Genomic DNA, 21,468 nt, shown 5'->3' with positions numbered 1-21,468 from the left:
CAGCATTTTTTACTCAGTGAAAGAGATCCATAATTACTCTGCACACTCACCAGACTGTCTGGGGTGCACTGGTGGCAGCACTGGCCCACAACTGGCCTGAACTTCCCCAAACAAGGAGGCACAGTTTTCATCATTTTCCTGATCTTTAATCCACATGACAGCTGGGAAGAAACACAAAACAGACACAACACAAACAGGATGTCACATGCAGAAAAACCACAACCACATCCACTTTTTGAAATAACACTCAACTGCCATGTTATTACGTACATAAAGCTAAAACTAATGTTTCTTATCTTATTTGACTTTAATTTGTTGCACCCTGATGTCTTTTGAGCTTGTGAAATTTTTTCTGTCTCTTTGATTGGTTTAACTCTGAATTCATATCGGCACGCCATTACTAGCAGTGCAGTAAATATTAATACAGTTCCCATGTGAGCCCCTGTATCAGACGCTCCCTGTGCAAATCAAACAAACAGCTCATGCGCTCAACAAGCCAGGCTGTGTACTGTATACTAATCAACCACACTTCAGGCCTCCCCGAGCAAGCTGACTGCTGGTCAGGTGTTCAAATATTTGCAGTACAGTACGATAAAACACGCCAACCGACTGATTATCATGGTCGATGTGTTGTGTTGATCAGGATTCAGAGTGATCGCCTGGCTTTGGGAAAAAAAGATCTAATCAATCTCCTAAGATCAATGACACTTTCTCCAAGTTGAATGATGATGGATTCCAGAAAAGAGAGCAGCTGACTGGTAGATAAGGTCAATTTAAAGACAAAACCTTATGATCATGAAAGTTTGGATCGAACTATCAATAACTTAAAGGGCCATACTCGTTCAGGGGAAAAGTACAAAGAAAAGAGGTAGACCAAAAAAATGAGAGGCATGCGGATTATCAGGCTAAACCTGTGTGTAAATAAGCTGGCCCAGCTCGATGACCAGAGTTACGCACTTATGTCTGCTCATTCCAAGGAGAAGGTAGAAATGCTTCGATCTGGATCTGATGCCCATGATATGTCATTAATTTCCTGGATTATTATTTTGTAGTTCTGTTCTTCTGCTAAGAGTGTTGTACATAACAAGAGATGAATGAAAGCCCCGGATCCAGACAGGAAGGGGATTTTACATTGTGCTGGCACGGCTTGTGCTATGTGATCACCACTTTCCTGGTGAGGAATTTTGTTTTTTAATGCATGTGAGTGGACTTATTGGGCATGACATCACTTTAAAGTTTTAGCTCATTTCAGTTTTGCTGAAAGTTTCAAGGCCTTGAAACTTGCTCAATATAGTAAAAGCTACATAAAAGGAACACGTGTGCGTTGGATTTGATTAGAGTCACTTAATTTTGTTGTACTTTTGTGAGTTTTAATGGAGTTTTAAAATCATGGGGTGATCTATGAATCCCTCCTGGTGGTGCATTGAGATGCTGCTGTGAAGTCTGATCACAGAGCTATTCAGCTGCCACAAAGCTTTGCATTCATAAGCTGTGGTGTTTGGAAACTCGACAGGGAATAGAAATAATTAAAGTAGTGATGCTTTCAAAACAAAATCTTTCAATGTACCATCAGTTAGAGTCATGCAATAAGGAGGGCAAAAAAAAAAGTTTATTCGGCTTCTACATATCAGAGGGAATTTTCTCTAGTTGTGCATTATTATATCCTGAAAACTTAAAAATCAACTCACAAAAATGAAAACATTAGACTGTTGTTTACCTATTTAAGGAAGTTATACAAAGATATTTATGAGGCAAAAAGTGTGTGAAACAGCTCAGTATTTTCTGTCACTCCGCTGTGTAACAAAAACTGCAGCTGCATTTTTCCAGTGACTTTGGGTTAGATCTGCATGCTAACTTGAAAGAACTTCTGCTCTTCCACAACAGTTTTTTAGATTAAGGTGAGTACTGATTTGATCATCCCAAAATATTTTCTTTACTTTCTCAGGGGCTCTTAGGGAATAAAATCATGCCAGCAAAATGCATCCAAGACCAGAACAGATTCTAACCCTGGTCATCTGTATCCTGCATAGATTCTGCTTTATCAGCTTTTAAAAATACAGCTAAAAGTCTAAAAGCTATGTCGCGTTTTCAGTAGCTGTTCAGTGGGCCAGATTGTCGTCTTTGGCGGGCTGATGTTGGACACTACTGATTTAGAGCCATAGAGATATTTCAGCGCCAAGAGCCCGACTCGCCTTTGCTGTTCACCTTGGCAGCTCATTACTTGTTGTCAAAATTGTAAAATTTAAATTTTAAAAGATCTGTAAAACTTGAGGAGAGCTAAACTCATGATTTGTTTGAGCTACGCAACAGTCCTGCTTGCTTACTTCGTCTTTAGCAGAAAACCCCAAACTCTTACTATGCAACATGAAATCTGTCTGAGTTGGCCCGCCAAGTCCACCTACACAGCTAGGAGCTGGCACACAGGTACATCTTAGGCCCCTGAAGGGTTATATCAAGATCAGATAGTTTGACGTCATTGTGTTGCCTGGCAACCACCAACCAATGCGCTAAAATGACCCATTTGTAGCATTTATGCGCCCAGAATCCTAAAAACACCTTATAAAAATATTATAAAAGTATTGTTTTCATTTCAATAGCAACATTCATATCCACAAAGTCAAAGGATGCACGACAGAGCACTGTGAAAAACTCTTGACTTTCTGAGATAATTTTACATTTCACCCTGCCACTCTGATTGGCAACAGCTTTTCTTTCTTTCTAATATGACAATGATCCCAAACAAAATGCCAATGCAGTAAAAGCATACCTAGATAGAAAAACACAAACTATCAGTCATGGATTGGCCTCTCCAAGGCCCAAATCTCGACATTATTAAAGAAGTGTGCGATCATCTTTATACAGACAGGAACAAAAGGCAGCCAGCATCCAAAAAAAGAGCTTTGGATGTTCTTCGAGAAGCCCGGAGAATTATTCCTGAAGACTACTTGAAGAAATTACAAGAGAGCTTGCCTAAGAAAGTTCAGGCTTTGTTGAAGAGTAAATATGGTCATACCAAATATAGATTATATTAGATATATATTTTTTGTGACTTAAAAACATTCAAAATGACACCTGTAGAAATCTGCATTTCTGGAAATCTATAGGGAACAAATTAGTAGCAAATACTGCGACTAAATGTATCCTTTTCAAACCACTGCTTTTAATTTCTCTGTACAGATAATACATACTACGAAGTTTAAATCCTTTTTGAATGCTTATTAATGATTTCCTCTTCCTCTCAGTCTTTATGCCGATCTACGCTAATCGCCTCCAGCTGAATACCTAACACACAAAGTCAGATGTGAAAATGCTACAGTATAGACGTCCTCATTTCGGTGCAATGAAATACATAGGCATATTTACCATAACGTCAGTATTCCTTTAAAAATTATATTCATTTGTTGACGGGCATGTATGACTCACTGATGCATCACATCCACTGATTTGGCACATCAAACAGAATTAAACACAAGGGGCCACGCATGTTCTCTCGTGATTGTGAAGAACAAAGCTTTTGAGATTAGTGCCCGTGGAGTAAGTGGGAGATGACAGTGGGAGAGAGACATGCAGGCAGTTCTTACAGCGGGTCTATTCTGCTGAATTGGAAGTGGAAGGACTGTGTCTTTGTTTATCCCATCATTCTTCTCCTGCTCCATGGTGAGGCCCCTGCTGATTTACAACCACAACCCTAAAAAAACAGAGAGAGATTGGGTAGGAAAAAAAGAGTATGAGGAGTCATGTCAAAAATGCTGCATTCTGACGTTATGTTGGATTATACTGTAATGTATGCTTGCGATCACATGTAAATGTTTTTAGTGCTTTTTGGAATAATTTGAAGGCATTTCATAGGGCTCAGAGAAAGACTTCCACCTTGCGATTTAAGATAACAAACACTCATCCACACACAATCTCAGCTTCCTTCTTGATAGTATCTCCCAATGCCCTTAGCTACAATTTCACCCACCTAACAAACCCTTTTCTTGCCCTGCACCATCACAAATTCTCTCAAATTCTTCAACACGCCTTTCATTCTTTTCAAATTAAGGGATATCAGCCTCTTGCTGCTAGTATCACTGAATTGGTCTCCTATTGCTTCCTCTTATTGGACTTCTAGTGGCAAACTTCACTTTAAAAGTTTTCTGCTTACTTCTATATGCAGGTAGGAATCAAACAAGGACAGAACTGCCATTAAGAGGTTAGAGATGTTGAAGAACTCGAGGCTGTCCTTGCTCAGCAACACACAGGTGAAGCTGCACGAATGCTCACTAGTAGGTTATAAATCATTAAAAGCAGGGAACATAGCCATCAGCTGAAAAACAGCTCTTATGTAACTGATGCTGGTCCCTTGCCCACTCTGAACCGTAGTAATGAGTGTTGGCAACATAGGTCACAGTGTAATACAATCTAGCTTAAACAGGTTATCTAATTGATAGCACTGGCTGTGGTGGAGCTCAAGTGAGTAATCATCTGAAATTAAGGTAGATTTAATTCAGATTAATTCAAGTTCACACTCTCCAAAGGGAGAGCTACGCAAGCATAAAAGCCACCATCCTGAGAGAGATTACCTTTGGTTTGTATAAGGCTTTTGATTCTACTACAAAAGGGTGAAGACGTGTGCTGCTGCCTTCAAATAAACCTTTTTCTTTGGCTACATCAACGCAATTCAGGAGTCTCATTAGGCACAATGAAAGACTCTTCCTTTGCATCTCTGTCTTTCACTGTGTTGATCCCATTCTGCCCTATTAACTTTGCTAATTAAAACTTAAGCCCTCCCCATGGGAAGACGCTCCATTTCAACTGGCTCAAGTTCCCACATTCATTACCAACTCCTGTGGGAAATGGCAGACATTGATAAGAGCTTCCCAGGGCTCTGTAGTGTTTCACAGGTGCGGCAGGTGATGAAAGAGACAAGGCAGCAAAATGGGAGTAAAGAGTGTAAAACTGTAAATTACACAGGCAGAGAAACAGCAAAGTCTCTAATGGGGTTATATAATCCACTCAAGGGAATACAAGACCACATGGAAACAGCTAGAGACAGCAGTATGCCAAGGCCAGGTCAACGTAACACTGCAAACAAGATTTTAATTTTCTATGTGCCATCTTACCAGTCAACATACAGTACAGAAATTAATGCAGTCGTGTAAAAACATTCACTTCAACATTGAGATCTGGGCCGCAGGTACCTCCTTAGAGCACTCATATTTATTCTTGCTTGACTCTTCCACTCGTTAAAACTTAACTGATCAATTATAGTATTTAATTAATATGCTGTAGTTTGCCAACGTGACAGCTCAGACCTAAGTGGGCCCATGATGAGAAATAATTAAGAATTAATAAGATTAAAAATCAAAAGCCATTAAAAGATGCCAGGACAGATTAGAGTGAGGATCATTTTAGAGCAGCAGTCAAAGGGATGTCAGCTGGTGCATTCATGTCTAGGGTAGGGTTAACCAGGAGTTAATAGCAGAGGCTTTAAAGGGGGTGTTATTGCTTTTTTCCTGCTAAATATTTTTTATTCTTGGACTATTAGAGTAGCTTTACATGATTTAAAGTTGCAAATTAGAGTTGCACCCATTGGCATCGGTCAACTACATTGCAAAGTACTGATTTTTGCAGCTTCCAATTTTCTTTCCGAGATTTATAAATGACACCAAAATCAACTTTTATTCAATGCTAATTATTTTTTTCATATTTTAATGAAATGAAATTAATAAACTTTACAATTTCCTCCAAACCTTAGTAAGTTACAGGTTTCTCCTCTTACATAAACAACTGAATATAGTATATTTTGCTGCTGGAAGGAGGAACAAATAATTCTCTGAAAACAGGTTGCCCACCTTTACTTGACATTTTCTATCTACCTAAACAGAAGAAGGTGCAACAGATTTAGATAACAAAACAAATGTCAGTTATTTTGATTATTTTATTTATGTTTGTGACGAGACAATAGGACACCAACCCTTTACTCATTTTTCATTCATCTCCCTAATTTTCCTCATAAATGCTTTTGATCCTTTGCTCATACCAAGGCTGCTGGCTCTAGCTTAAGCCACTTAACCTTTATTTGTTTCTATAAAAAATTCAGGTTCAGCTGAGTGAGGGTGATTTAACTTTCTGATTAGATTTGTTGTTATAAACATTTTCATGGTGGTCCTCTCAGTGTTTACTTTGGACTTACTCACAGCAAAGAGCTTCCTTGCTGACAACATGTTAGTGTGTGGTTGTCAGAATTTTTGTCTGCGCCACTGTGGGGCATGCATCACAGATGCATGAAATGGACTGGTGCATAATTAGACATACGCAAAGCTGACCAGACCGAGAACATTAAACATTAGCTGGTCAGTTGGCCCATCGGTATTAAAAAATAAATAAATAAAAATCTTTATTTGTTTTATATGTACTGCTCCTTGGTGCAACCCCTCAAATGTTCTCTTGCACGTCCTATTTAAGAAACTGAAAAAGAACTTCCTCACACCCCGAGTGGGTACCGGCTGTGCACTGCTAGAGCTACAAAATGAACCTTCAGCAGGCCACTGGTGTGAATGTCTTTGACCAAACAATCAAAAATAAACTTCTTGAGGTTGGCCTGAGGGAGCTATCCGGTGCTTGCTGTCTGGCATTGTGAATCCCAACTGGAATTTGCTGTAGAATTCCAGAATACCACAACATGTGACAGACGTGAAAATGTCTGGAGAACATTATAATGCGTGTAACATCACTCAGCATGACCGGTTTGATGGCGGATCAATGATGGTTTGGGGAGGCAAATCCATGGAGTGACGCACAAACTCGACGCTGGAAATTGGAACCCAGGCCATTAAGTATCAGGTAGAAAATCCCATATCCCATCTGTTGTCTGATTAGGAGCAGGCCCCGACATTGTCAGGCATTCATTCAAACACAGGGAACACACTAACTACTGAGTACCATTTTAAGTTCCTGCAATGAAATTCTAGCAAAAGTCTTTTTTTCCTCTCTTTGATTTTCTGGTTGTCTATCAATTTAGTTCTTTCATCAAAGAATATGTTATCCTAGTTTCTAACACCTCACTCAGTCCATATCAAGATGGATATTGAGCCTGACTTTTTTCACATTGAGATTGATGATTTCAAAGTGTTCCTTTAATTTTTTAAGCAGCGTACACATATGCTACAATAATTACAATAATAACAGCTCATCTATCTGTAAAGGAGCTGCACACAGAGAAGATAACAGAATACATTTGTTTAAAATTCATCCTCCACACCTCCTAGAACAATTCAACTCTGAAATGAAACTCTTCAGATAGGGTTAAGATAGGCAGCACCAAAAAATCATTTTAGATGATGAGAGAAACTGTAACTCCAGGGAAAAACACAAGAAAGTGTGCCCTAGATGGGTAAAAACCCATGACCCTCTTGTTGTGTATCAGAAATCAATGAGCTACACTGCTGTCCATGCAGGACGCAGGAAGAGTTTCTCCTTAAATCTCTATCCAGGTATCATTTGGATTTTCTGCAAAAGCTTGAAAAGATAAACTGTAAATTTTTCTATTAAACCACGGCAATGTCAAAGCAGCAGAGGAATCACACAGAAATGAACTGCATGTTTCTGTCAGAACAGCTTAAAGAACTTAAACTGAAATACACAAAGACAACATTAACACTCTTAATCTGACAAATGGAAAGGTTACTCTGAATGCTGTCAGAGCGCATTACGTATACTGAATTTAGCTGAACACCGCACTGATGGCAAAAAAGGATTGCATTTCACTGATAGCTAAATAATCAACAAGATTATAGTAGCTAACAATAACCTTAAAAAGTAACAATTACAGCATCACCTCAAACACAGAATTTGTAAAACTCACCTCTTGCAGTAGAAACTTGTTTACCGTGTTTGTTTTGAATGCTGTCACAGCTGAAATCCCCACAGCATACAAATTAGCTTTACAAGCCCCTCTACCCTGCAACAGTCCTTGTAATGCTGAACACTAACGTCATCAAGACGCACTTTTGCAGCTGTAACCGACACTGGTAGCTAATTAGCCTGATAACCTGTCTATCAAATATCAAAGGTAACGCCCAGAAAATAGCAGCATTTCACATTTGGATATTTTTCTGTCAGTGGTAGTCTTTAGAGCCAGGATTTCCTTCTGCAAACAAAAATAACTATGTTGTAAACACACCATGTGAACAATTCAGACAGCAACGAATTACTGTAAGCTTGCGTCAAAACGGCAACATATACCTGGAAGTGGTGTCATTTGAATTACACTGAACAGGCAGCTGATCTACTAGGATTTTCCTGCACAACCATCTCTTTATGGAGAATGGTCTGAAAAAGAGAAAATATCCAGTGAGCAGCAGTTCTCTGGGCAATGTAAGATGTCAGAAGAGTAGGGATGGGTATTGATAAGATTTTCATGATTCCGATTCCATTTTCGATTCTGTTTAACGATTCGATTCTTTATCGATTCTCTTATCGATTCTTATTTTTTAAAAAGGAGAACACTAAGTTCGATTAGCTTAGAACTTTGTTTTATATCTTCTCTTTGAACAAGATAAAAATTTAGGAGTAATATGGCCTTACAAACCCAGCAGTGAGATCTTAAGAGATCCAGCCTACGGCTCTTCAATGGGTGTCACAGGGTCCCCAGGAAAAAAAATTGTAAATGTAAAATAATAAAATCAATATTCTTCTGTAGCAATAACAAAGTATAACATAAATCATTCTGTAGCAATTACACAAGAATATCCAGTAATGTCCCTGCCTACAATTAAACACATTCACTTACTGAAAATCGGGGGCATCTGCTGTGGCAAATGGGTGCAAACCTTTTACCACAAACTTAGTCACTGCTCGGTGACATTTGTCTATCCTGGCCTGAAAGGAGACGCTACCTGTAGACTGCAGCGAGAACTGCCAGCATCTGAGCCAGACTCTGTCTGTCTCTCTCATCATGGTCACCTAAATGCACAGTAATAGCAGGTTTTGTAATAAGGCAGATCGCGCTAACATAATATGCACTGTTAGTTGATTATTTACCTGGCGCATTAACGGGAGAGGACGTGCAAACGTTACCGCCGCTGCTCGGTTGAGATTCACGAGTCTGGAGCGGAATTAAAAACACGACATTCATTTAAAGTTATCGTGTGTTTTGTGAGTAAATGCTTTTGCATATTCGTAGTGTTTCCTCCCTTAATGAAATATCTACTTTGCAAGTTGCCCTGTTGTTCTCGTAAAGTATAATCAAACTTTTGAGCGTTTGCGGCCAGGTAAATGACGCTCCGCAACGTGGTGACGTCATTCGGGGCGACTGGAATCGATAAGGGAATCGTTTGCAAAAATGGCAAACAATTCCAAGGAATTGAAACAGTGGGAACCGGTTCTCAACAAGAACCGGGTTTCGATACCCATCCCTACAGAAGAGAATAATCAGACTGCGTGGATGGAAAGGAGGAAGACAATAACTTAAACAACAACCTGTTATAACGAAGCTATGCAGAAGAGAATCTCTGAATGTACAACAGGTCGAACTTTGAGCCAAATGAGCGACAGCAGCAGAAGACCACACTGGGTACCACTCCAGCCAGCTAGGAACGGGAAATTGACACAGCTTTTCATCCTGGTTGTCTGACTAATGAGTCTCAATTTTGGCTGCACCATTTGGATGGTAGGCTCAGAGTTTGGTGTAAACATGAAAACATGGATCAATCCTGCCTTCTATCAACAGGCTGTCAGTGGTAGTGTAGTGATGTGGGGGCCCCATGGTACCCACTCAGCGTAGTTTAAACCCCACCGCTTATCTGAGTATTGTTGCTGATCATGTCCATCCCTTTATGACCACATGGTACCCATTTTCTGATAGCCACTTCAAGCAGGATAACGAGCCATATCTCAAAGCTCAAAGCCTCCCAAACTGGATTCTTGAACATGACAATGACTTCACTCTACCCAAATTGCCTCCACAGTCATCAGATATCAGTCCAATAAAGCACCATCGGGATGTGATAGAATGTTAGATTCACATTATGGACGTGCAGCAAACAAATGTGCACTGTGTGATGCTGTCATGTCAACATGGACTAAAAGCTGTGAATGCCTTGTTGAATCTATGCCCCTATCACACTGGGGATTCACTGGTGAAAATGAGATGTTACAGAGTGCCGATGTAATAAAACAGCATCAATATGAGCCAAAATGCTTGTGGGCATGAGTAGTTATTAAATTATGTTGCCATTGTGACTCCTTCATGAAACCACTCATATGGGCTAGAGTCCTCACAAACCAAAAAACTGAGAAGCTTGTTGTGTATTTGTCCAGAGCCGTTCGATAAATCAGGCTGAAATGATCAAAACAAAGACCAAAATGTCCATTTGTGAAATCTGACTGGGCTTCAAACAACTAAGTATTATAAAAAAAAACACTGACAACATGAAGCAAGTGAGTCTCAGGATAAAGGTTTCTCAATTTCGAGGGAGCGATTGAGGTGGCTACCAATTAAAGAACAGGATACAGGTAATTGTTATACAACAGATGAGTAAATACATTTGAGTTACCTAGGCAACCAGAGCCTAAAATGTCCACTAGTGACCAAAGCGATGTGCGATGTGTGTGGATACAGCTTCAGGCTCTGAAGTCCATGCAAATTTGTTACGTATAAAACTGGAGAGTAATAAACAAATATCTCTTCTCAGCCTCCAGGTGGATGCAGGTGGTGGAGAGCAGCACTGACGTGTCAGAGGCAGAGATGAGAAAGTCTGCAGGTTAAATTGACTACCAAATTGCGAGGGTGTGTTTGATAAATGACATGAGCAGAGTGAGCCACGAGAGTATTTATGATGCAGGCTTTGCCAGTGCATGTAAAGTGGGATTTTTGTCAGTGAGCAGAACTACTCTCAGCTGATCCCTTATTCACAAGGGGTCACCACAGCAGGTAGCCTCACATGTTTGATTTGGGAATTTAACACCAGACGCCCTCCTTGTTTCAACCTGCAAGGGATTTGCGTCTCCTCCTAGAACTGAACCAGGGATGTTTTGCTTGTTAGGCAAATGTGTGGAAACTACTACACATCAAGCCAGAAGAAAATATTAAGGATTTTCATCAGTAAGCATCACTGTACACTGTAGCGGAGCTGCAGATTAATAACTGAAAATTGGGGTTATCACAGAGAACTTCCAGAAACAAATGCCTGACAGCTTATTTCCCAGTCCCTGGTCATTGAGGATGCTAGGATATTATGAAACTGTCATTAATACTCCAGAAGCAACACCTTTTTCTAAAAGGTAACAGTATAAGTATCTAATTTCATACAGCTTGCAACTTTAAAAGATTTGCCTTATGTTAAGTCAGCTAAGGCCCCTGTGCCACACAGGAGTTGGCAACTACCCATTCCTACTTGTCCCGAACTTGCATTTCATGTGTTTGTTTTGTGCAGTTAATGTATTTGTTTATGTTAATTCGGCTATGCCAGGGCCCTGCTCCGATTGGTGCGTGGATATACAGCCCGACGAGACTGGTTCCAGCTGGAGGACCTGCCCACTAAAGGAGGCTGGAGTGCCACGGCGAGGGAGGCTCTCGCGTCTCTCCTCACAACCCAGCAGTATACCTGTGGCAGCCGCTGGCTGCAGTGCCGTTTTGAAAGTTGTGGAAGTGGAGTGGGTAGGGGTGAGCTGCGGTTTCTTTTGATCACCAGTTTTCTCCTGTTTTAAATTAGTTACAGAGGTCAGACTCTGTCTTTATTTTTGACTTTATTTTGGTAAGGTCAGGGGCGCGGGATTTGTTTAGATTTGTTTTGTTTATTATTTTGGCTTTGGCCCGTAGGGACAACAAAACTCCCGTTTTGTTGTCCCTAGACTCGACTTCTTACCACTTTGTAAATAAATCACATTATAAAGAAAGGATTTGTTTCCTGTTGCTGCTTGGGTCTTGAGGGTGGGGGTGTGGGGGGTAAACATGAATTGGGGGCTCGTGACTGCTGAGTGACTGCTAGCAATTGCTGTGAAACTGATTGGTACAGAAACTGTCAACAAGCTTAGATACCGGCCAACAACCTATGGCAACCCCCAGTAACTAGGGAAAAATGTATATTCCCTGAGTGGTTGAGTGTAGTAATCGGTTAAAACCAGAGCAATCACAAGCTTATCTTGCGTCACCAAAAATTGTTTTGCCCGCAGCTGCTTGAAATCACCAAATTTCATTCACTTTCTATGGTGATCTGGTGTGGACACAGCTTAGCATGCGATGGTCAAGACAGACAAACTATTATTTGGACAATAAACCAAACCGTGCATATCACAACAAAAATGCATTGCATGTCTCAAAAATAGTGCTAGAGGGGTTCTGCATATTAAAGAAATAAGACATGGAAAAAATATGGATAAGCTATGTAAAATATACACGCAAATATCTGTACAATATATATACACATATCTTAACGTGTTTTTTTTCCATTTAAACAAATACAAGCATGGCTTCAGTGTGGATTGAATATCCCAATACTGTGGAATTTTCTGGAAACAAATATATTTGTCATACTTTCTTTTATCCATAACAATCCCGATTCCACAATCCTTCATACAGAAACCCCATAAACTGCTGCATAGTTTCATTGTTATGCTGTCTTGAATGGGATGGACCCCCCCGCAACAATGACCAATTACTTTGTTCCAGTATTTGGTGTGAAATAATCTATAGACAATATGTGACTATAATAACTGTGACAAATGTTTGCAGCAGACAGACAATGAGCCCTCCTATTATAAAGAAAATTCAATTTGAGCAAGGTTTTATTAAGGAAAGCACAAGTTTAAAAATCCAGTGCTGCATAATGTACTTAGTGATAACATTACCCGCATGCCTTTGACATGTATGAGCCTTCTTCAACAAACCACCAGGGAGCTGGGATTCTGCTGAGCAGGCAGATAGATTACGCAGCTGGGACAGCATTGTGATAGTCTTGTATTTACAGTCTACAAGAAACCCAGGCTGTCCAAAAAAGAATGCTAATATGGTAAATATACACAACTATTCAATCGAAGGTGTGAGCTGTCTCACCGCTTCACTGCGCGCACACACACAGAAAATCAATCTGTGAATCAGTAGCTCTGCGTCACGGAGCCAGAGAGCATCATCGATTTCCCAGAACAAGAGGAATTCTATAACTTTACACTGTGCTCTCTTTCCACCTACAGCCACACTGTTTTCACTTTAATGATATAGTGCATGTAGGTAATCTTTACAGAAACATTCTGACAGCTATCAATCAAATAAAACTGTTTAATCAGAGTTGTGTATCTGTAACTAATAGCACTACAGCTGGATTTGTCATGGTCCTGGGCCGTGTTGGCCCAGTATTCTTAGTTCTCTTGTATTTTTGTATTCAGTTCCCTGTTTAGGTTCTGTTTCCTGAGTTGCCCTGTTATGTGGTTCCCTGTGTGCTTTCCCTTTGTGACTCTCACCCCCTGTGTGCCCCTCTATGTATTCATGAGCCCTTGTCCCCTTTCGTGTTTTATTCCATGTTTTCCCCAGCCTGTTATGTCTGTGTTCTCCCCGTGCTCTCTCCTCCTGTCTGAACCTCTGTACTTCCTGTTTTACTTTGACAGTCTCTCGTCAGTATGCGTCATGTTGTGTTCACTCCTGCCCTGTCTCGTTATGATTATCTGTGTCAGCTGTGTTCCCCGTGTGCTCCCACTTCCCTCGTTAACCCTCTGTGTATTTATGTCTGCGTCTCCCTCAGTTCTGTGTCGTAGTCTCCCTCATGCTGCGTGGATTTCCCTGTGTCTCTCTCCAAGTATTAGTTTCTTGTGCCCAGTTTAAGTTTTGTATTTTCCTGTCATCTTGTCAGCAATAAAGCTGCCTTTTGAGTTCATCCCTTGAGTCCGTGAGTTTTGCGATTGGGTCCTCATCCTGCCTGCCACACAGCCGACCTTGACAGGATTAGTTATGACCTTTTTTCACATTTGTTCATCTAAGTCAGAATTCGAACATGTGGTATAATTTACAATATATTAGTGCAAGAATTACTCCCAAAATTAATTTAGAAAACCACATAATCCACTTTTTATGGGAAGATTAGCTTGTCCACACCCTTATCATATACAAAGACAGCTCCTAAATGTGTGACAAAGGCTTTAAATGTGCTGTATCAAACAGCAGCTTTTCAAAAAATTTCACACAATTATTTGTTATCTTGTACTTGTCAATCAATTACCCGTCTTTTGCCAGCATGGAAATCTTTTCATCTTGTGTGATTCACTGAGCGCTATAGATGAGGTCTTTTAAAAAAAATAATTTTTATTTTTAAAAAAGTACATTAGCAACTTCTGCATTTTCCAAATAAGAGAACTAAACTTTACAACAATCAGTGCAGCTTGATTGGAAATTCTGCACAGCAAAAATAACTTGAAATTTTTAATTTGCTACCGTTTAGCCAATTACTTTTGTTTAGCAGTGTGACTTCTACACATCAATCAAATCAACCCTCACAGATGATTTCAAATAAAATAAAAAAATCCAGTTTTCAGTTGATAATCAAATTGTGCAACATGTAGTAGGATACGCAGCAGCAGACATCAACATTTTCATTTTAAATACTTTAAAATGTAACATGTGGGAAACGTTCAATTATAAAATATATGAAACATGATCTCAGATACACTGACCGCAACACTAATGTGATGCATCAGATAATTCTCTTTTTATGGGAAGACTAGCTCCTCGGCAGCCTTATCATAGAGAAAGACGGCTCCTAAATGTGTGACAAAGGCTTCAATTCTGCCGTAATTAACAAAAGCTACAGTTTTGTTAGTTACTGGCTAATACCAGTCAACAAGGTAAATATGAGCAGGTAAAGCTGCTGATAATTTGGTGCATCTACTGGTGCTTATTACTCACATTTATTTTATTTTATTGTAGCACAAAGCTACTAATTCATAAGCAGCAGGTGGCATTTTGTCTGGAAAACGCTTTTAGTGAGAATTATGCTATTCGTGGTTTGAAACAAAGCCACTCCTCCGTATGAAGTCTGGTATCATTTGATTATCAATTCAACTTTCTGCAACATCACCGTGAGGTATAATTAATCACAACTTGTGTTGTTGCTTTGGAACATCCTGCCAACTGGGAAGTTGCACATACTAACATTAAGGAAGATAAATTAGTTAAACTGCTGTGCTAGGCACATGAGGCGTAGATAAAATGAACTACACGATCCAAGGCCACTAAAAAGACTAATGACTAGTATATAGGGCTGAACGATTATGGAAAATAATCTAATTGCGATTTTTTGCCCCAATATTGCGATTGCGATGCGATTATTTTTTAAGGTCTTTGTCTTCTGTATTATTAAACAAAGACAAGCAATACATCATATAGTATGGCCAATACTATATTACATTAATTTTAAACTGTTCTTTCCTGGAAGACAGACCTCTGTTATGATGACATGAGGTGATGCATGAATTGATGACTGACATTTTTATTTAACTTCTTCAATCACAACAGTATATTTGAACATACACAATAGTTTATTTTTAGCTTACAAACATCTGAGCATAAAGTGCTGACAAGGAACCCTGGTGTAAACATTAAAATGAAAGTCAGTACAATGTGCAGATTGCAGAAATATACATAAAAAAAAAAATCAGTGGCTTTACCACACTCAGTTTTTCGACATCTGTGAACTACTAGACAGTCATTCAATTAAAAAATAATATTAAATAAATAAAACTAATAAATAAAAAATACACACATCTTACTGATCTCTGCAGTCAGTAACATTACACATAAAGTGCAAACATAATAGCAATTGTATAAACACACACACAAACACGCCTTTAAAATTTAAAGGCGTGAAATTGGACGGTCTAGCCTTCTGATTAGCTAATCAGAAGGCTAGTTCTGATTAGCGTCACCGCTGTCTCGGTGGAGTTTAATAAACTCGGCCGTCTGCTTCTTGCTATCTAAAATATAACCAGACACTGGCGTAAATTCTCGACTGTCTCATACTTCTGTTTAATAAGTTTTCTGTTTGACGTTTAGTCAGCTGTGTGAAAACCAAGGAGGAACCCACCCGGGGGATTAATAAAGTTTTATTTTATCTAATCTAATAACTTTAATCTCAGCCAAACCGATTTACTCACGAACAAACAAAACACTGAAAAAAGCCCAACAATAACATTTTTAGGTTGTCTAAGTGACTTATATATCACGTTTAACCCGAGCAGCGAAACTCCGCGGTGATCTGAAAATGATGTGCCGGGAGTTGTGCCGTTCTCGGCCGCATCAGTAACCCTCGAGCTCCCGGCTAGCTGTCGAGCTGGTGGGTAGCAGACGCCTCTGAAAACGTCGAAGCACTTTTGCAAATATGGGATATCTTGATAAACCGAGCAGATATTTGATGTTTACACAACTACTTTCTCGCCTGAAAATATGTTAAAAGTTTATTTTGTGACCCAGAAAGATTAGTATGAGTAATTTTAAAACTTAGTAGCGGCCGCCATTGTTGGAAACTGGAGTTTGGCTGGGCCGCGCTATGAATTCTGGGATATGGTAGTAATTTGGACAGCCTTCGGCACGTCGCTGTGACGTAATCGGTCTACAAATGCGGCCTCAGGAGGATGCAGCCCATGAATTTGGACATGTCCAGAGTATAATCGCAGCCTTTGCGGTTAGAAAATTGCACTTGATCATGTCGCGATATTATCGCAAATGCGATATATCGTTCAGCCCTACTAGTATATAAAGTAATACTACCTCAAAGATTCTATTCTTCTTTCGGATGCTCCATTTAGGCATCACTACAGCGGATCATCCACCCACATCTCACCGCAGCATCCTCCTCTATCACACCAACCGTCTTGCATGTGCTCCTTCACCTTCTCTAAGGTCTTCCCTCTTGCCTGGCAGCTCAATATTAAATATCCTTTAAACAATATATTCACCATCCTCTGCATGTGTCTAAAACACTTAAGCCTTGCCTCTCTCCAACTCTGTCTCCATACTACTCAACTCAGCTGTCCTCTAATATGATTTTCCAGTCATGTCCACCCCGGTCACTCCTAATGACAATCTTAACATCTTCAGCTCTGTCTTCTCTTTTGGCAGTGTTTCCAAACGATACCTAATAGCAGGTCTCACTGCTATCTCGTATACCTTCCCCTGTCACTCTTGCTGCTATTCCTCCTGTGAAAAATCATTCCTGTCACTCATCTCGATCCACTCCACCCTGCCCACACTCTCTTCTTCACCTCTCTTTTGCCCTGTTTGTTGTTTAGGATGGTTGACTCTAGGTATTTAACTCATCCACCTTCACTACCTCTGCTCCTTGCACGCTTTCCACCCATCTCCCTCTGTATTCTATCTTGCTTCTACGGACCTTCATTCATTTGCTCTCCGGAGCATACCTCCACCTCTCCAGGCTCTCTTCCACCTGCTCCCTACTCTCACTACAGACTGTGAACATCATAGTCCACAGAGACACATGCCTGACTTCATCTGTTAACCTGTCCATCACCACTGCAAACAAGAAGGCGCCCAGCGGATCCCTGATATAATCCTCTCTCAGATTACCTCTCTCCTCTCTTGGCATATGACCATATGCTTTCTCTAGATCCACAAGTGATCAAATTTACCTCATTATAGCTAAGCAAAAATTAAAGCTGGATAGCCCTTTTTAATGAAGACATTCTGATGTGTTACTGTTTGACAAGTATTTATGTAATAATAACACATATAGGACTGGTACGAGTGTAAATAACAAAATAAAAGCATGCCATCACACTGTCACAGCTTGAATTGAACAAAGCCACATGTGCCTGTGTTCTTGCTACAGATGGAAAGAGAAAAAGTCTATTATGAAAAAGACCCATTGCCACTGACACGTGAGCTGATAATTTGGGTACAGTTTCAAAGACAATTTAATCACTGGAATATCTCCGATGGTGAAATGATATTTTTCTTGCCTTTGAATGACCCCACTCGACAGGCCCAGGCAGAATGATAAAAAAGACGTGTGAGAGGCAAAATAAGAACAAATTGCTGTGACTTTTGATGTTCTTTCATAAAAACAACATTAAAGCATGCACAAAACTTTAAAAATATGACTGAGGGAAAACAGGAGGGGGAGGAAGATAGGCTTGGAAAAACAGAGATCAGATTGTTTTCGACTAAAAGGATTTGATGATAATTACACTGATCAACGTGTTTTTGACTAATAGGATCTGATGATAATTATACGGATCACTGAGCTGTTTCTAACAGATACTGTCAGATAAAAAGGTTTCCACTTCGCAGTGGATTCACAAAAAAGGAGTACTAATTACACGTCAGATACCCGTCATCTCTCTCTGTTCACACCTTCACATTTTCCCCTATATCATACCTTTAAACAGCTTTTCATTGCTCCCTGACAGCCATGCAGTTTAATTAACTACAGTGGAGTATGAGACACCTGGGCAGACGTGCAAGGTGGGAAAAGACTGAGGCAGACTAAGAGGCCAGATACCTGCAAGCATTCCTCATCCTATTCTTAAAACATGCAGATTCAAGTCTGGGGCCATATTAACCCCTCTGCTCTCAAAAATGTTCAAAATGTGTTTAAATAAAAAAAGAAAAACTTCAAAAACAGAGTTTAGGAGACATCTTCTTTAAACATCATACTGCAACCTGATTTCTTATGCAACTGGCCTGCCTGGTAATTGATTCGTGAACTGAAGACTTGACAGCTTTTATGCAATAATTGAGAATTAACTGTGTAAAATGTGTTGATGCAAAGTCAAACATGAGAAGTCTTTAGTGGCTGCACTGATAATGAACAATGTAAGCTTGTTTGATCAACACCAACTGCCTGATAACACCCACTTCATATTAAGTTTACATTAACTTCAAACAAACACCCAGAGTTGCCCTGCTTCTATGGCAACAACAGACCACACAATGTGTGGTGAAAATAAGAAAGGAAGAACACACTGATCATATTGAAAGCCAAACAGTGTGTATGCCTATGAACCCTATGGTACTGTGAGTACAAATCCCTCAGCAGCTATAAATATCTCACAAGAGGCAGTCACTGAGGCAGGAACACTGAGTGACCATGTTACTTCCACATAGGGCTGCTCAATTAATCGAATTTTAATCACGATTACGATCTGGGCTTTCAACGATCATTAAAAATGACTGAGCCGATTATTAGCCCCTCCCTCATTTATCCGCGACACCTTAAAGGCCGGTCCGTGAAAATATTGTCGGGCATAAACCGGTCCTTGGCGCAAAAAAGGTTGGAGACGCTGATTAAGAGGACCCGAGGGAAGCTCGGAAAGCTAAGCAGAAGTTATTTGGAGAGTGACTGCTGTTGGTTGAAAAGAGAGTTTAAAAAAAAAAAAAACTTCAGTGGTGTTGCACACTATTTTATATTATTTTTTTAAAGTCATTGTTAACCCTTTAAAGCCAGTCAGAGCAGCATGCTCCGTTTTGTGTAACTATTTTTTAAATCCCTGTAGAACCTGAACCGAGTAAGCTAGCGCAATAATTTGTTTTGCATATGAAACCAGAGGAGTTGTACTTACATCTTATGCCATCAGCTTGTCCTCGGTCACGGTTTCCTTTCACATAAAGCTTTGCAAAAATTGCATAAAAAGGCTTGCAGGAACAAAAACATAATATTCCAGAAACACGCTTTGCCGATCCGATCAGCTGTTCGTAACACTTCCCACAGTGAAACAGACGTCAGCACGAACTATCACATGTCCGCCATTTCCTGGCCGAAACCGGAAGTGATGTCATTTTCGCGGAAATTGTAGTTTTTTACTTGTAGGCCTTAAACCTATACTGGTCATGTTTGACTTTTCTGTGTCGTTTCTGGGATGCTTAGAACTCGAATTGCACTGCTGGAAATAGTTTATTTTGATGCACCTGCTGTTTTCTTTGCAAATTTGCATCATAGGATTGTTTTTTCGTTTTTCCTGCAGTGTATATAAAAATTGGTGTATCTCCAAAATAAAACTATGAAGACACTCAAAATAAATTTCCTGTTGTTGTAAACTATTTTTTGCAACTTTTTTGTATTTAAAGCTTTGAGGGATAAACCTCTTAAATTTCTCCAAGTAGAAATATATGTAAAAAATACAAAAAACGATTTTCAATTTTTTTGTAGTTTATTGCACTTTTTTTGCAATTAATGTAGTTACTATGGACTTAATGCATACATATTATTAAAATATGGGCTATAACAGTTGTATAGCAACTTGAAATGCTCCCACAAATGGCACTACAACATGTAAAAAAATAATATAAGCTCTGGCGGACTTGGTTCTATAGTAGGTCTTAAAGGGTTAAATAAATATCGTCAAATAATCGAGATCTCAATTTCAGTGAAAATAATCGTGATTATCATTTTTGCCATAATCGAGCAGCCCTACTTCCACACAGAAACAGAAAGCAAAGGACAGATTCATAATGAGAGGGACCCACTGAAGTCATATTTTTAACTTCTCCAACATAAGTAATTTTCTTGAGCGATTTTGCTGCTTGACCTTCTGGATTACAGAGAGACGTACAGCATGGTGGATTAAAATAGTGACAAGCGGCGCACTTCTTTGAGCTCTTTTAAAACTCATCACAGCTGTGAATAATTTGAGTTTAAGGGCAGCTACGATAGCACTGAGCTCCACCACATTTTAGCATGGAGCAGTAACTCAGTGACACCTAAATATTGAAAACAAACCTTGTTTTTGCATATAGCAGTAAAACAAAACCCAAACAAATATTATAATTATCTTTAATACTAGACTGAGAACGCACAGTTAAAAAAACCAAACATGTTTTCCTTTTTTTTTTCTTCCTAATTCTTTAAAATTCTATTTTTCTACCAGTGTTTCAGACCTCTGTGTAAAACTGCCAACTTTATCGAACTGGTTGTATTCTGGTTATTTTCCTATGTAAAACCAACACTGCAATGTCCTTATGATCATTTTGCAGTTAAATTGCTGTCCTGCAGCAATTTCATCACTAGTTGTGGAGGAATATTAGTTTCAAATCTATGAAACTATCTTTGGCTGGACTCTGCATGTAAATAGTTAATATACATTTCCATTTAACATGAATTTCTGTGTATGTAGGGAACAACAAATTTTCAACAGATGACAACAGATTTTCAATTTTTTTCTTATAAATCACAGTTACTCTGCAACTAGAATTTGCCAGCAGACTGATTCTATTCGCCATTTTATCAGCGTCTTTGGTCTTCACGCACAAAAGTCCTTTTGAAGGTAGCAGTTAAAAAAGATATTTTAAAAGGAAACAAGATAACAAGTTAATTCCACACAGTTGCAGTTAATTTGGCAGTACAGCAGTCTCCAACCACTGTTTCCATAAATGTTGATGATTAACATCACAGAGCAAAGCAAATGCAAACAATGTCCATCACATCTGGAAAGGCCTAAGCAAATCTCTTCTGTTTCCACAAAACTCAATGTTGCTCATTTTGT

At 39.4% G+C, this 21,468-nt stretch overlaps 1 protein-coding gene across 8 annotated transcripts in view; it reads right to left on the bottom strand.

Moving 5' to 3' along the window:
• gpat2 (glycerol-3-phosphate acyltransferase 2, mitochondrial) overlaps nucleotides 1–21,468 on the bottom strand; it is a 185,775-nt gene that overhangs the window by 40,144 nt on the left and 124,163 nt on the right. For 6 of the 8 annotated variants that reach the window (XM_085425967.1, XM_085425965.1, XM_085425969.1 and 3 more), the window contains 2 exons: nucleotides 3,582–3,688; nucleotides 51–161 (listed from right to left, as the gene is read on the bottom strand). In XM_085425967.1, the coding sequence (XP_085282093.1) occupies nucleotides 51–161; nucleotides 3,582–3,656 (186 nt within the window). In that variant the 5' untranslated portion in view covers nucleotides 3,657–3,688. The remainder of the gene's footprint in view (nucleotides 1–50; nucleotides 162–3,581; nucleotides 3,689–21,468) is intronic. The other 2 variants (XM_085425971.1, XM_085425972.1) reach the window with 1 other exon arrangement.

This window comes from Rhamphochromis longiceps, linkage group LG12 (assembly GCF_057381845.1).
Source record: "Rhamphochromis longiceps isolate RC_006_pf linkage group LG12, R_longiceps_female_GT1.1, whole genome shotgun sequence".
In the NCBI taxonomy this organism is placed as follows: domain Eukaryota; kingdom Metazoa; phylum Chordata; class Actinopteri; order Cichliformes; family Cichlidae; genus Rhamphochromis; species Rhamphochromis longiceps.
The sequence above is the reverse complement of the archived record's forward strand: the minus strand, read 5'-3'. Positions and strand labels throughout refer to the sequence as shown.